At 37.8% G+C, this 15,926-nt stretch overlaps 1 protein-coding gene across 2 annotated transcripts in view; it reads right to left on the reverse strand.

Annotated features, from left to right (window-relative positions):
* Window positions 1-7,466: 7,466 nt before the first annotated feature.
* The window catches only part of HS2ST1 (heparan sulfate 2-O-sulfotransferase 1), an 81,425-nt gene continuing 72,965 nt past the window's right edge, over window positions 7,467-15,926 (reverse strand). The window contains exons 5-8 of one of the 2 annotated variants that reach the window (XR_005830136.1): window positions 14,516-14,613; window positions 13,179-13,336; window positions 9,612-12,110; window positions 7,467-8,926 (exon numbers count right to left, since the gene is read on the reverse strand). Coding sequence is in view for 1 of the 2 variants with exons in the window: in XM_040610465.1 (XP_040466399.1) it covers window positions 11,884-12,110; window positions 13,179-13,336; window positions 14,516-14,613 (483 nt within the window). In the remaining variant the exon portion in view is untranslated. Of the gene's footprint in view, window positions 12,111-13,178; window positions 13,337-14,515; window positions 14,614-15,926 lie in introns of both variants that reach the window. The other variant, XM_040610465.1, reaches the window with a different exon arrangement.

The raw sequence follows: 15,926 nt of genomic DNA on the forward strand, positions 1-15,926 counted from the left end.
CTGGCCCAGCACCCCAAAAAGTGTGCACTGGTCCTGCAGGCAATGAAAGCTCTGGGGGAATTGCTCTCTAAAGCAGATGTGATGCTACAGCCCTCAGCTTACACAGGCACATTTTTATGGCCCAACATTTAGAGTGTAGGGGAAGGTAATATTCCTTTTGAGAGCATTACAGCATGGCAAGGGCACAGGTGCTCTTGGGCATGTTTTTAGTTAACCATAGGCCTGAATGCATAGAAAAAAATTAAAGTGTTCTTTTTTTGGCATGATCTCTGTCCAATATCCATGTGCTTTCGTTTTGTATGACTAGTCCTTGCTGGGGCAGGGGAATATGCTTGCTTTCTTTTTCAAAATGAAGCAAAAAACCTGTCCTTACCCTGTTAAACATTAGTAAAGTCTGGGCTGTTGGTCTGGGAACACAAGTGGGTCAGTTCTATATAATACAATGTTATTTGTGCCTCCCCAGTTCTCCCCTGCAACTGATCACTTCACCACAGGGCTATCTGAAGCATTCGCGAGACAGGACTCTGAAATGCCACTGTCCTCAATGGCTACAGATGTCTAAAAGAATCAGATCGTCTTTTCCAATCTTTTTCTCCTTAATTTTTAAAGCGGTTAATATAGTGGACAAATGAAGAAGGTAATCATGTCATTCCTTTTCTCCAATCACACAAAACCTCAGAAGCAAGAATTGGACTTAGGAGGACAAAAGCAGGTGGAATTGCTGCACTCTAATCCCGTCACACTGCCAGCACAGACAGCTGTTCCTGTTCTGACCCTTTTCCAAATGAGTCAAAAGAGTTAAGTTTAAACTTTCAGAAAGTTGCTCTGTGCTGCTTTATTTCCCATCCAGGGGCTAGAATTGATTTTGGAGTCTCAAAGAACAATATCTTGCACCCTGATATGGCTTCAGCCAACAACAGCAAGTTTGAGGGATTCATAACTCATGGCCAGTACTGCAAACACAGCGATCTCCAGACCCTCACACCTGTTCTTTGACCCTTCCTAGTGTCTGAAACATGACAGGCAAGTAGAAAAACTAAATTCCATATTAAGACATAAATAATTTTTTTTATTAAAATACTAGAGGATAGCATGCATTAATTAGGAGCATTAGTCATGCCAAGGCGGAAAGTTATATGGGAAGATTAGCGAAGAGACATAGGAGGAGCTCTTGCAGGGGCTCAGGAGGTCTCAGCTGAATTTCTGGCTCCTCCACAACATTCTTTCGTAGCTGTAAGCAATTCACCTATACCAACATCTCTGCTGTATTTGCAGGCACCGCACCCCTGGCTTAGGAGTGCAATGAAAACCCCAGTCTTGCTGTTATCTCAGTGCAAATCAATATTAAAGCACCTCAGCAGGCAGACCCACCAAGGCAAGGCCTCGTTCCTAAAAACTGTTCCTGCTTGCTGTACCCAACAGCTGGCAGCAATGTTCTCGCTGCCAGCAGAAATGGGAATGCAGCTGGGCCGTTCCCTCCCCTGCACGGGGCATCCCTGCGGAAGCACCAGTGGGCCCACGCTGCAGCTGGGCAAGGGGTGAGCCTGCATGGAGGCGGCAGGAAGGATCAGGAGATGCAGTTTCTCAGGACAGACAAACCCCACCTGTGTTTCAGTGCCTTACATCTGATACAGAATAACGGTACCAGATTTTCTAATGAAAACATTGCAAAGGGTAAGAGGACTGTATTCAATACTATCTGGTAATAATCAGATATTATGGCAGCCACATGCCAATACTGCTTACCAACACAGGCTTCCTTTTGATCTGCAGCACTATTGGTTTATGTGCCAATAAAAATATTTATGTGCAATAATACTAACGCAGCTCTTACACCAAGTTATCTACAAAGAACAAGCACCTATAGTGCTCCCAAGTAGGAAAAGAAAGCTCTTACCTGATGGAAAGACTTTTCTCTGTTGGATAGATAACGACGACAGAAGCCAGCAAAATGCAGGAATTCTCCTCCTCCATCTATGCTAGTCTACTTGCTTTACATGTGCCGGTTAAAACATCTGTCTCTGATGAGTAACTGTGGGGAAGTTACTTAAACTTCTCAGTTACGCTGTATGTCATCTGACAGACTGGAAAGTTATCGTTCCTAGAACCAGACACCAATATTCCACAACTAACCTTCCTCCTGCCATTCAAGGCAGCCAGACAAGTGTTCAGCCAGCAGCCATTTTTGCCTATCACCTGCATATTCTTCACAGGAATTTGAAACATGAACAAATGTTGCTAATAAATCTTATTATTTGATGCATTTATAGACAGCTGGTGTATTGGCAGTTGGAGCCTAGAAACCAATCCACAGAACACTAAGAAACACTCCTAATGTGAAGGGACATTCGGAGAGTGGAATCCCTTCAGTTTTTGAAGTTATGTGGGTGGGGTTTTGCCCCAGCCTCGGGCAGGTGGGGAATTTGGGTTTGCTTTTCATTTATGTTGCTTAAACGTTGTTTCTCAAAAATCTTCTAAGATTTTTTTTGCTGGCGCTTTTTTTTTTTTTTTTATAGCGGCAGCATCACATGAAAAACAGCTATTTATTCCTTGAGGGTTCCCCCTGCCCCCACCTGATTTGGAAGAACAGTAGTATGGGGTTTTTTTTTTGATTTATATGGAAAGAGGAAACCACCCTGGGCAAAAAGTCTACAGTCAGCAGAAGCAGCGCTTTGTCTTCAAAGACTTAGACACAAGACTCTCAAATGATTAATGTTCCTAACTCACATTTTTCTTGCAGATGTGATTACGGAAGAGAATATGAAGACGAAACAATTTTTAAAAAAATTGTTAGAAATGTATTTTCATAACAAGGAACAACAGAAAACAATTTTCTGGGTGGCTTTAAAAGAATAAAGTCAACAATTACAAACTCAGGTGCCAAACTGTTGATGGATGTGAATACTTTGGCACCAAAACTAGATATTCTGCTTTCCTAGAAAGTTACTGATACTTGCTTAACCTGAAAAAAACAACCCATAGACAATGTATTAAACAACTACATATTAACATAAATAGCTAAATTCAGGCTCTCCATTTGAAAAAACGACCAATACTGTTATCACAACACTTAGTTTGCATTGCTTTTAGCTATGGAATATCACAGACTCCTAGAAATTTGAGAATATCCTGTATGGCTGCGATACGCAGATCTCCATTTCCTTCTGCAGTATCTTTGGAACTAGACAGTAAGACTTGTGCTTATCAATCATTATTTGAATTTGGATAACAAAATGAGATTGGCATGGGGGAGAGTCCACAATGCAGCTATAGAGAAAAGCACATTCTTCTGGATTTTGAACACATATTTTTCGTGCAATTGAGAAACATGAGAAAAAGAATGAGTTGAAGTCAACGCACATAAGCAGAACATAAAATGCCAAAATAAATCTGAACAATTCTCTCAAAGTCTGTGATAAACCATGACATCAGGGCTTCTCCCTCCTCTCAGTCACAAGGTACATGACTGTCTTGGAAAACACTGTTGTTAAAGGAGCAATAACCTTTAATACTAGGATCTTCCACTGCAGAAACCTCTTTTAAATTTGCTTCCTAGGTACTTGAACCTCGACTGAAGGCCAAACTGGACTGCTCAGCAGATGCTGAGAGGCCATTTCAGATACACAAAGAAGCTGGGCTCTGAAAGCGCATTCAAGTGTCTGCCTGAGCATGTTTGCTCCCTCTGACTACTGACAAGGTTTTCAAACTTGGCTTCCAAAGTTGCCTTTGAATCTTTTTGGCTTTGTAATTCACCCTCCATTTATCTCGGTATGATCAAGTGATGAGAACTATGACAATTTATGTGTAGACACACATGTGCACATATATATGTGAGAGGACATTCCTGGATGGGTGAGTTGGGGAAGAGGGGGTATGGAACCAAAGTTACACATGAGCTGGCTGCAGAGCTTTAGTTAATAAAACCTGCTGATTGCAGCCTGATTCTCATCTTGTCAGGTACTTGTCCTGCACAAAGATTTAAAAACAAAAAACCCACACAAGTTAAATAACCTTGCTAGATGAAGTGACTTGTCAGATACATTGGATAAACGTATCCAAGCTGTTGTACACAGAGTCACTAGCGTGCACAAACTAATTCAGCACAATACGCAAGCACTACCACTGACATGCAGGACAGGGACCTCCATTGCCACCAGGATCTCAAAGGTGATCCTGAGTAAACACCAAGTTTGATAAACTCCATATTGGAGCGTGATCTCATGGCCTACAACAATACCTGCAAGATAAGACTTGCCCTTTGGAAGGCTTGTGAAGGAATGAAACCTATTACACTATCTCACAGAGCCAGCTGAGAAAAGGGAGAGGCTGAACAGATGTCATACACTCTCACACATTTTTCCATACACTTGGGGAAAAAAAAAAGAGAAGGGCACTGACAAAGAACGTTTGCTGGGGCGATGGGGGCACCAGTGTTTTCCTGTTTTGCTCTGTTTTTAAGGGAAGAATTCCCCGTTTGTCTCAAGTAAAAAAAAACAACCCAAACCAAACCCTTGGTTGAAAAGTCTTGTGGAAAAGCAATATTTATGGCAATTTTTGCTAAAAGTAAACCTCAGTTTTCCAACCATCTCTCTGAAGTAGCCTTTAGTATTAACAGATGTCTGGCTGGAATCTGCCTGAGCCAGTGAACTCATTCTGAATGGACACCAAAAAAAGCACACATTTTTTGTTCCACATAATCTAAGCGTAAGATGCTTTCTCCCACTCTTCATGGATTTGATTTCTATCATGCAATTGCTGACTATTTTATCTTCAAGAAGCAAGGACCTCAAATACAGAGTAGATGAGCCTCCTCATATTTTTCCAGATCTATAGCTTAGCCGTAAGTAGTACTGGAGCAAAGTGCTGGAAGTAGATATTTGGTCTGGGGTTATAAATAGGAGACATTTCATTTGTCGGTGTACAGGCCTTGCTTACAACAGCACTGGCCTTGACAGCTGCAAATTTGAATTCATTAAGTCAGTCAAGGGAAGGCACAGAAGATCCAAAGCAGATAGGCCAAAGATAGCCATCAGCGGATGTTAACTTAAGGAATTATTGCAGTCTCATACAGTGGTTTTTATTTCTGCTTGCCCTCTCCTCTGCATTCTTTACATACTGTCTTCACAGATGCATAAATACCCTTTCTTACCGTATCGACGGCTTTACCCACCATTTGTCTGTATATTCACTCATTACACACTGCACCGAGGCAGTCTTGACAAAGCCAGCTTGTAACTGCACAAGTCTCTAACAGTTAAGCATTCCTTTTCCCCTTGCCAATTCTCCAAGTCACGCAACATTTTAAAAGTTATTAAATTCTAAATAAAGGAGACTAAGGATGCCAAATTCTATTCTGTGCTAAAAATGGCAATCAATATTTGTCAAGACAATAATGTCTTTAGGGCCAGAAGACCATTATTTTCTACTCTTTTTTTTCTTCTTCTTTTTTTGGTAAAGAGACAGTTCATAATATTTTCCAGTAACTGCTGCAGCAAACCCAGAGTTCTGGTTGAGTTAGAGCATTTAAATTATCATACCAAATTAGGTATGTTTCTCCTTCAAAATAGAACAGAGTTTTTCCTTATTAATACTGAATTTATGTTTGAAATACAATGCTTTTTTAGTTCAAAAACACAAATGAGTTCATATCAGTAACAGAATGAAACAACACATGTATGTATGCAGCATGGCAGTGAACCATTTCTTAAAGCATCAGAGGAATGCAATACCTGTATACTTGAACTATAACCACAATACCCATGAGTCACCATTTTAATCTATTTTGTTCTTAGACATATATATTTTTTTTTTCAATAGGAAGACGGGTAGTTGTTCTTCGTGCAATTATTGTGACAGCCATATTTATTATGAGAAGTTAATGTTTGCGTGCAGCAAATCTGAGAGTGGATTCAGGATCAGCCTTGTAAACATGCAGAAAATGGGCAGAGAATGTTTATCACAGTATTTTCCATTTTTATGAGGATGCAGTTGGTTATTATGACAAGGTGAAAGGTCTCAAAGCTTTCATTTTTAGGCCACAGGTGTTCTTTGTAGAGTTTTTTTTTAATAAAGAGTATTATTAGTCCTTTAAATTAGCTCTTATTGAAAGTTACCACATCTGCGTTATGTGGTAATGAAGCCAGGGGGAGGTCATAGCAGGGGACTTGTGCTTGAAGAAAACATCTGGACATTGCTTTGACATTCACTAGCAACTTCTTGTATTTTATTAAGAAGTAAGGAAATTATACTGAAATCAAATGAAGGATTCAAACAATAAATAAAATGAAAATACAGGACCTGAAAAATAAGTAGCTTTGAAAAAAACCACCCTTTCCCTTCTTTCAGTCTCCTCCCATGAATTCTAACTGATGAGATTAATCACACGTGCACATGGCAGCATTAGTTAAAAAAATTGTTCAACCGGTATTTAACACATCTGTAATATTACAGTTCTTCTGTCTTTCGCAGGAGAAGCTACTGTCATTTTAAATAAAGCATTTTATTTAAATTGTATTTAATAAATATTGTTCATTAACAATATCTATTAAATTTTGTATTGTAACTGGTTTTGGCTGTCATTTTGTTACTACATCATTTCAGAACGAGGTACAGTGACCTTAGGAAGTCCTGTACCTTTGTATAGGAAATTTTTTCCTCTACTTCCCCCTGGCTGATACAAGCAGAGAGACTGTTTCCTGCGCACAACTACACCTATCGCTTCCACTGATGAAAGTAAGGACAAGTGTACTTCCATTGAAAGGGGGATTTAAAAGGCATCAAAATCCTCAAGTGGAAGTTGCTAAGTAACTGCATGATGGTTCTTAACCATCAAGGCTGATAACTAAATATTTAGGAACTACTGCGTTAAGAAACTTGGCTGGGTCAGATGACTGTCCAGCTCCATAGTGCCTGCAGGCAGGCAGGTTTACAGGGCAATGCTTAAGGTGCACGTCAGGAATACCCATGCCCACTGTAATTTTCTTGTTTTAAGTGCTTGCATAAAATGTAAATGACATTCCTATTCTACTCCAGTTCTTATACCACACTCACCACTGCAGTAACTAAGCATCTCCCAGTACCGCAGTAATCACTCCAGTCATTTGTTCCCTCAGGCAGGAAAGCACGTATGTATCAATGAACTGTTTTAATGCCAGTTTTCTATTCTTACAAATCTCAGTTTTAATATTCAGAACTTTTCATTGACACTTTCAGCACAGTGTATGCCCTCTGCAAATTTATTACATTTCTGGTCAGAAAGCCCAATGCAAATTCTAAAGGCCTATAAATATATTTGGTTATAGCTATATGAAATTATTACAGACGAGCTACGCTCCAGCTCACCCCTCCCCTCCAAAATCACAATAGCTGCAAATGAAGTTCACAATACTGCATAACAGTATCTTCTAGGGAAAAAAAAATAAACTAATGTGAATGTGACATGCAAATATTAAGACAGGACACCAAACTTCTTTTCTTTCCCCTTCCCATTGGGTGTTTTATTTTATAGCATTTGCATTAGGTAATCAACTGAAACACTTCAACAACAGAAAGCTGGCAGCATAGTAAGGAAAAACGGAGATTATTTCTCAAACAGCTGTGACAAAATGGTTTCAAGTTGGAATAGTATTGCACAAACAAATCAGTTTATGGAGGGTGAGTGGGAGCGAGCATCTTCAACATGGATTGTGAGGAAAAAAGGCACTATTTAGCTCTGTGTGTATTTAAAACAAAAAAAAAAGTCATGAAGCACAATCCATGTTTTTCAAAATTACATTCAGTACTGCTTTAGAAATGCTCACAAACCTGTCTCTTTTTACAGAAGCTACAGAAAGCTGCTGATGTAAATATCAGACAGTACAAGTGTATGAACATTTATAATTATGTTCCAGAAAAGTCTCAGGAAGAGGGCTCTTTCTATAAATACTGCTGCAAAGGTTACATAGTTGCATAGGCTTACAGTAAAGGAAGCTTCCATCCAACTAAGCAGCCTTACAGTTTCCTTAAGTTTAATCTCTAGTAGTCATAAAATATGCTCAGACTTTGAAGAGCTAAATTGGCAGTGCACTTGAATCAGGCTTTTCCACTGACTGCTTAAGCAGCACAGTTCAGACAGCGTCATCCATACATCTTTTTGTCATACACGTGTTTAGCAACACCAGGTAAGCTTAATGGAAATTTTTAACAGAATTGTAACAGAAAATAACTGAATCTTCCCTGATATAAGATAGAACTGCTCTGAGACCATAAATAAGCAAATGTTTATTCCTGGAAGGTAAAAATAGCAAACTATCTTCACAAAAACTGAGTACCCAGAAAAGGCATTTCAAACAACCAGGATGGGCTGGTTCTTCCTCTCCCATATTGTATAGCTACACATTCTCATGCCAGTTTGAAAATGAAGCCCTGATCAGCGTACCATTAACAGAGACTGCTTGAAAATCAACCCAGAGCAAGTGGCAACGTGCACGTAGGACATTCCATATCTTAGCCTTGTGTCTGCTTACAGACTCACTAACAAAATAAGAGTGAAATTCTTGTTGCATGGCTGCAGAATTATTACGGGAAGGAGCTAAAAACACTGTTGCTCTCCTGTCAGCACTGCCCAGTGTATCGCACGTGCTCCAGGCATGCTGTGGTTATGGACATGTAGTCACCAGCACAGCTGGACCTAGTGCCATTATGCTGACATCAAGAGTTTCAACAGGGCTACAGGTTTGCGCAAAATCTGGGCATTAATTTTGTACAAAAAGTACAGAACAGTGTAACAAAACCTACTATCATATATATATATACGAGCATTTCAGCACCTTTCAAACCAACTTAGCCCTGCAAAAAGCCAAACTTACTCCTGTGCAGAGACTACAGTGACTTCAGTTAAAAGATCCGTGTTCAGGAGGCTGCATAGTAAGTTTACTGATCACACAACCTGCAACAACAAAAATCCATATATTGCTGCTTTTCACTATAAGTAATTAAGGGAAAATACACAATATAAATTCTGTTTATATACTGTAAAGTATTTTTAATACCAACAACTTGGATTGTTTCCATTTCCAAACATAAGATGAACAGAGTAGGTTATTAAAAATCAGTTTTCCTAAACTGTCTTCTCGTAAATCCAAGTCTGAGAGTTCTGAATTCAAAGGATTCTAAAAAGTTCACAGTTGACTTAACTGTTGCACTAGATATAAAAGTAGACAGTCTTGATTCCTTCTGTGTTCCACAGACAGTCACATTTTCAGAGTACGTGTAGAATGAATACCTCTCCAACTGTAGCTAGCATTTTTAAAAAATATTCCTAAAATTCTCATTTGTCTCAACGCTGTCAGTTCACAGCAAAGAACAGGAAGCAATATCTGAATAAATAAAATGTGTTTTCTTATATGAAGTATGAAAAATATATTGCTCTTCTGAAAGTAAAAAAATTTGCATTGTTCTATTATTTTTGTTACTGAAGACTCTTAATTAAGAAATTCTAAATCCTGGAAAGAAAAAAAGAAACACAACTTTTAAAATTGCTTACAGAATAGAAGAGGTTTCTGTAGACCCTACTGAAATCAGAAGTTTTGCCTGTTGTTTTCTTGTCAATACAGAAGCATTTGCCTACATACCTGTTTCATTACTTAGATGAATATTTTATGCTTTCACTTAGTAAACTCTTCTGCTCTCTTAGAGCTTCTCTTCTGAAAATTTTGAAGGAGATTCAAGGAGGTAAACTGATCCAAATTATTCTGAGGGAAAACAACACAGTCAAAATAAAATCCAGCATAAAACTATCACTGAGTGGATAATCTTTCCTGGGACTATAAATATTCATTTTATTTCAAAAAAGTTACTGCTTTGTTATGGAAATCTTTAGATCTCTGTTAGCTACTTCTTGTGTATGACTCCTCTGTTCCTTTCTTTAGCTAGGAAACATGTTTTCATGTGTGAACTAACACATCCTATTCCCAAACATGTTGGCATTATTAATGACATCAATAGACGAGAACTAGAACAGGAACTCTTATGCATGGTTCATGCTATATAAATGGTAAGCTATCAGAAGGAACTTCCCTGGTTATTTGGGAAGAACAAAGAGAGATCTATTTTTAAAATTCAAAGGGAAAAATCTAAGAAAACAAAAAAACTACAAGATGTACTTGATAGACTCTCATTATCCTCTCTGTAATTGAGCTGTTGCTTTTGGCTGCAGACATCCAGTTCACAGACCATTTTCCATTTCCTTTGTTTTCATTACAAGAACAAGCTGGTTAAAGAAACTCCACTTGGTAATTTTAAACTAAGCCTTCAGCATCATCCCTTAGGAATTTAAACTTTTACCACCATTCCTTACTTTGTCTCCTCAGTGCCTTCCCCCATCAAACCTTGTGAAAAGCACTTTAAGAAAAGGCAGGTGTAAGATGTGTAAATACTCAGATCTTAAAGAAAATTCAATAGGAAACAAATTCCTGTAGTTCTCCACTGCCATTTGCTATAATGCAGTGGCCCCAAACATCTGCTCTCAAATTGCAATTTACTTCATCTACCAGGTGTTTCACATTGTTAATAACGGCAACCCACAAATTTACAATAGTCACATAAGGCAGTTACATAAATACAACTATGTCAATCAAGGTCACTGCATCTTTCTTAACCAGACTACACATGACATTTTTCTTCTTGTCCTCTTACCATAATAAAAGGATGAAGACTACATTTCTGTAAAGAGAATCCCTGGACAACTTTCTGGTATTGAAGTCTGAGAGGTCACTGAAGTGCATTTCAGCAATGTCCAACAGTTAACTCAACCAGGAAGTAGATGTGATGTTTTTCACTTCACACATAACAGAACTTGTGCAAAAAAACCCACTTTAAACTAGTTACTTTAAACCTTTTGGTCCAAATACATAAAATAAGCAGTATTTACAGCATTTTATTCCTTTTGTAAATGCAATGCTTTAAAACACGTTATAAAGCACCTTAGTAAAAATATTCTACAGATAAAAGTATCGAAGTAGTAGGAAAACCCTAACCATACCACAGCTCACTAATGGAGTCATAATATGGATTCACCAATACCTCTGTTTACAATTATTACAAAGAATCCATGGAGAAACTCAATACTGAAATTTACGATTTTTATACCACTGTGTAAGGATCAACTAGAACCGCAGACAAATACCAACCTTCTTCATAGTTTTCCCAACCTCAGTCAGTGGTGGTGGGGATAAAAAACAAAACAAGAACCCCACTGCTCTGATTCTTTAACTTTTTACAATATTAATGTGGAAATGATGTTTTAACACTAATGATTAGTTGTATTTTTTTAATAAAACCACATATATAAATATGGGCAATTCCAGCAGCAGCAGCATTTCTGAGCAGAACATGATTAACCATCCCAATTAATATTATGTGACATGATTCACAAAAACAAAGCACAGATGTCAACCAGTTATTAACACTACTCATATTGTATACAACCAAAATTTCCATGTTGAAAGCTGGGAAAAATGATTTCCTCTTCACAGAAGTATAAATGAAAATGTATTGCTCTGAAAATTAAAAAGAGCATCAACAGAAGCATTTTGTGTTTGTTTACATTTTCAACTAGAACTGCTGTGTATTAATTTTTCCGAATTAAAGTGTAGGTTTCTTCAGGTAAAGGATATTAACTCCCACTGAAAGTATTAGTTAGATAAAAGAAATTAAGCCTTTGCTTTTGGATTACCAACATAGTTAGCCAGTATCCAATGCCCTGGAGGTGATCCACAGCCCACTTTTTTCAGATCTATAAAGAAACGTCTTGAAGGTTTACGAGCAATCTAGTTTCCATGGCTGAGGACTAAGATGACGATGTGACCAAAGATTTAGGTCCATAAATCTAACAGTATAGTGTTCTTAGTTTGATTTAGGGTAAATCTTTTCATAGAAAAAGTTTTGAGCCAGAATATACAATTCTCCATCTTTTTCCCGAACTGCATGTGCTCTGACAAACTGAAACTGCTCCAGTGCAAATTCATAGAACTCATTCTCCATTTTCCAGATTTCAGACTGTTGTAACTTGGCAATAGTTTCTTTTGTGGGAAGTTTTTTCTCAGTTGTTTTCCTAAGATGAGACTTCTTTCCTAAATGCAAAATGAAAGCAATAACTTCACTTTAAAGCTCACGTGATTAAAAAGTGTTTACAGTCCTTTCATTTACAGAGTTTTATACTCTCAGCATGTTGATGAACTGCATTAGAAGTGACAGAATTTAATCCAGAATTTATTAACATAACATACAGGGTTGGAAAATTGCAGTCTCTCTCACTAAATGTTAATGAATTTTGCATCAGTTCTTTCAGTTCTTCCTCCTTACTCTAATAAACCCAGGGAATGAACACTTCATTTAAGGAACAAGATTAGTCCACATAATGTACTTGGAGCAAGATTGGTCTTTCAAAATTAATTATTTAGATGTTAATCTGGTATCAAATGTTAAGAATTCTGAAACTGCAGAGCAAGAGACTTCTTTCATAAGACAAAGATGACCAAAATGATGACAGCATTTTCCCTAGGAAGTGCTATCTGTTGCTTTGTAATAAACCTGTTTATAGCCCACATCTAGGCCCTATACATCAGACCCTTTTCTCCTTCTGTTTGCAGACAGAAGTCCTGCCAAGATGGACCTTTTCGTCATCATAAATTGCATGGCCAGCTCCTAGAAACTGAGCTACTAGCTGTATAACAAGTGTCTTACTACGACCCCAGGAAGAGAAGCACATACTTGGGCCTTTGTATCCCAGGGCCTTTTTGCACAGCCAGCCAGGTTGCATCAAGCACAGTTAAATTCAGCAGGGTTTCTGAGGAAATGGAAATCTGCTGCTAGCAGCCGTTTTACAAAAGTGAGGCCCCTGCAAGACCTTTCAGAAATATTCTGATAAACATCTGTCACAATTTTTTAAGTGTAGTAGACCTACACCACTGCCTTTACCCCAAGCCTTAAATTTACAATTTGCGTAAGGCAGGAAGATACTTGGGCTGCCCTCAAAAATTTGTAAAGAGCTTGTCTCTTCTGCAGGAACATCAGCCAACTGAGAGGCAGTCCTGGCAGGGACTCAAAACTATTCATCTAGGTCTAAAGAATTCACATTAGAAAAAGTGATAAGAGGATTAAAAACCCATGGAATCCATGGAAATCAACCATTTAAATACCTGTCCGGTACAGTTCTGTGGCACCCCTGAAGAACCGGGGCAAAGCTGCCTCCAATAACATGATAAAGTCTTCAAGCTCTTCAGTAACTCCCACTAGGAAGTATTCATTAATCAGATTGTATTTGGCTTGTTCCAAAGCCCATCTGCTTCCCACATTCCTAAAATGACAGAACAATTACAGCAAGTTCTGATGTCAGCCAACAATCCTTGGTCCCTAGATGGAGATTACTTCATAACAGGACTTTTGTATACACAAGGCAAGACTCATTTGAAGTTATAACCATTAGTTTCTCTCATTTGTGTTCCTACCTAAAATTTTGACTAGTACCTCATCCACAAAACCACCTATGTGTGTATATGGTTACTGTCTCTATTAATGCAATTATTGGAAGATTTACATTTTCTCAATGTCAGTACTCAGTCTCCACTTTCACATTAGATACCAGAAATGGTTCTGGTAAGAACACACCTTCCCTTTTGCATTCTACAAGCCTAACTCTGAACTAGAAAGTCATTGCACTTAAGGGGATGATTTCCCTACTAAACAACAGACCGAAATTAAACCAATTTTTTTTTTCCCTTTTTTATAGCTCTAGACAGGGTGAAAAAACAGATTCATAGTTCGTTGTTTCTCTATTTCTCCACCCGGCCCAGGTGTAGATAGGTCTGACCAACAGGCACTGGAAGAGGAGCTCCCAAGTGGCCATTTACTTTCCTTCTGTTTGGATGAACAGCACCTTTGACAAATAATTGCCCTTGACTTCACTCAGAATCCTTCAAATCATTTATGTCCTTTTTTCTTTTAGTTTGCTAAAGAGTTTTTAAAAGTCTGTGCCATTGTTATAAAACATGCTGCATTGACAGATGGACACTATTTGCTTTTGTTTTCATTTCTACTAAGTAGCATCGACTACTAGATGTCTGGTAAAGGTTTAAGAGGACAAATTTATCTTGATCTCAATTATTTTATTTTCCCCAGAAACTCTAGGAGCTTGAACAAAGTATCTCCATTCAGAAAGACAGATACTGTAGCCTGACATAAGAAAAAAATTTCAAGACTCCAAATCTACAAAAAATTATTTTTTAAATTAAAACCATCTGTTTTCCCTGATAGCACTGCTGATACAGTATGCTAACGTATTGCTTACTTAAAGAATTGCAAGACTGTTTCACTAAAATGCATCTTCAAAAGAAAACGCATTACTAAAGTAACTGCTGCTTCACTGTGTCCAGTCCCTATCAATTTACCCAGCTGTGCTATACATTCAAATTTGTTAAGTTAAGATTTCAGTGCTGATATACTTGACTAACAACTTCAGCTACATTTATCTCCCTACCAGCATTCGGAGCTGTGGCCACAGAAGAACGGAATTTGAAGCCAAAGTTTCTCTGGAGCGCAGTCTGAACCTCCAGCTGCCACACATTCATCAAAGGTCTGGAACAAAGACAAAGTAGAGCTGAGCTTTAAAATCGAGTATATGTATCAAACATCTCAATCGTGTTAGCTGCTAAATGTCTTGGGGACAGAAAACCACAAGATATGATACGAAAGAAAAAAATATATTTTTTTCAAGCCTTGCTTTCACGGAGTTATTAGGAGGACCTATTCATTTGAATTAAAATAGTACTTGGACAGTCTTTTATGGTTAGAACTAATAACAATTTGATTTTACCTGATACATTTGATATACCTTTGATATAACCCTGATAAAGGCTATATGCCAAAACAAGCAGGAACAGTCAATAAGTGTTGGTATCATTAATTTTCCCTTACAGAATAAGTCACTGAAAAACCAGCAACAAATGCCATCCGGATTTGTGTGATACTGGAACAGCTGGATCTTTATACCATAGAATATGTTTTAGATTAAACAATGTTCTATTACATTTTAAATATTATGACAAGTAACTGCCATTTCCAAGGCTAATATGTTTTTGGCAATCAGAAGAAGTAAAAGCTAATTGTTCATTGCATAACAGAATATTCCATACAACATCACTTTACGTGGATAAACAGCTGTAGCAATACAGATTTTCAACTGTAGTAACACAGTTACATTAAGAATTCCATTAGCATAGGAAAGAAATTGTAAATATTTTACCCAGTCACCATAAAGTAAGTATTTATATTTCTAATCAAGATATAAGCCATGCAGCTAGGATAGATTTTTTTTAAAAAGTATTTAATAACAAATAAGTGATCACATAGACAACTTTTTAGACTGTTTCTCCTGTGTAAGTACAAGTTCCTGTTCAAAACAGCTGTGAGGTGAAGTTCCTGAGTCAACCTGAAAAACTTAGTGATACCAGGCCAAAGCAGTGATTAACCTGCAGTGCCTTGCACTTTTGAGTTTAGAATAGCTTGTACATGTCGCATATCACAGATAAAAATGCAGCTTAACCAGGACAACAATTGTATGCTTTCTCTAGCACAGTTCTCTAGAGAAATCTTGCACTGATCTATCATGAGTACTTTATAACATCAATATTACCCAAAATCTAAACTGTTTAAATGCACCTCCTAACTTACGAATGTATATACTAAATGTGAACTGGCATCTGTCAAAAGAAAGACTTTTGTTTTGCTTATACCTGCAGGTTATTTTATAGTTAATATGCAAAAGCAAGCAAGTAATTTTCTAAGATGAAACAGGACAGGCTTCCTTCCCCACTTCTTCTTATGTACTTACCTTGACTATTCCATCCAGAGATTTTATTATAAGAAACACTTGTCTTTACAGATTCTGT

The sequence above is a fragment of the Falco naumanni genome, chromosome 11 (assembly GCF_017639655.2).
Source record: "Falco naumanni isolate bFalNau1 chromosome 11, bFalNau1.pat, whole genome shotgun sequence".
NCBI classification, from domain to species: Eukaryota; Metazoa; Chordata; class Aves; order Falconiformes; family Falconidae; genus Falco; species Falco naumanni.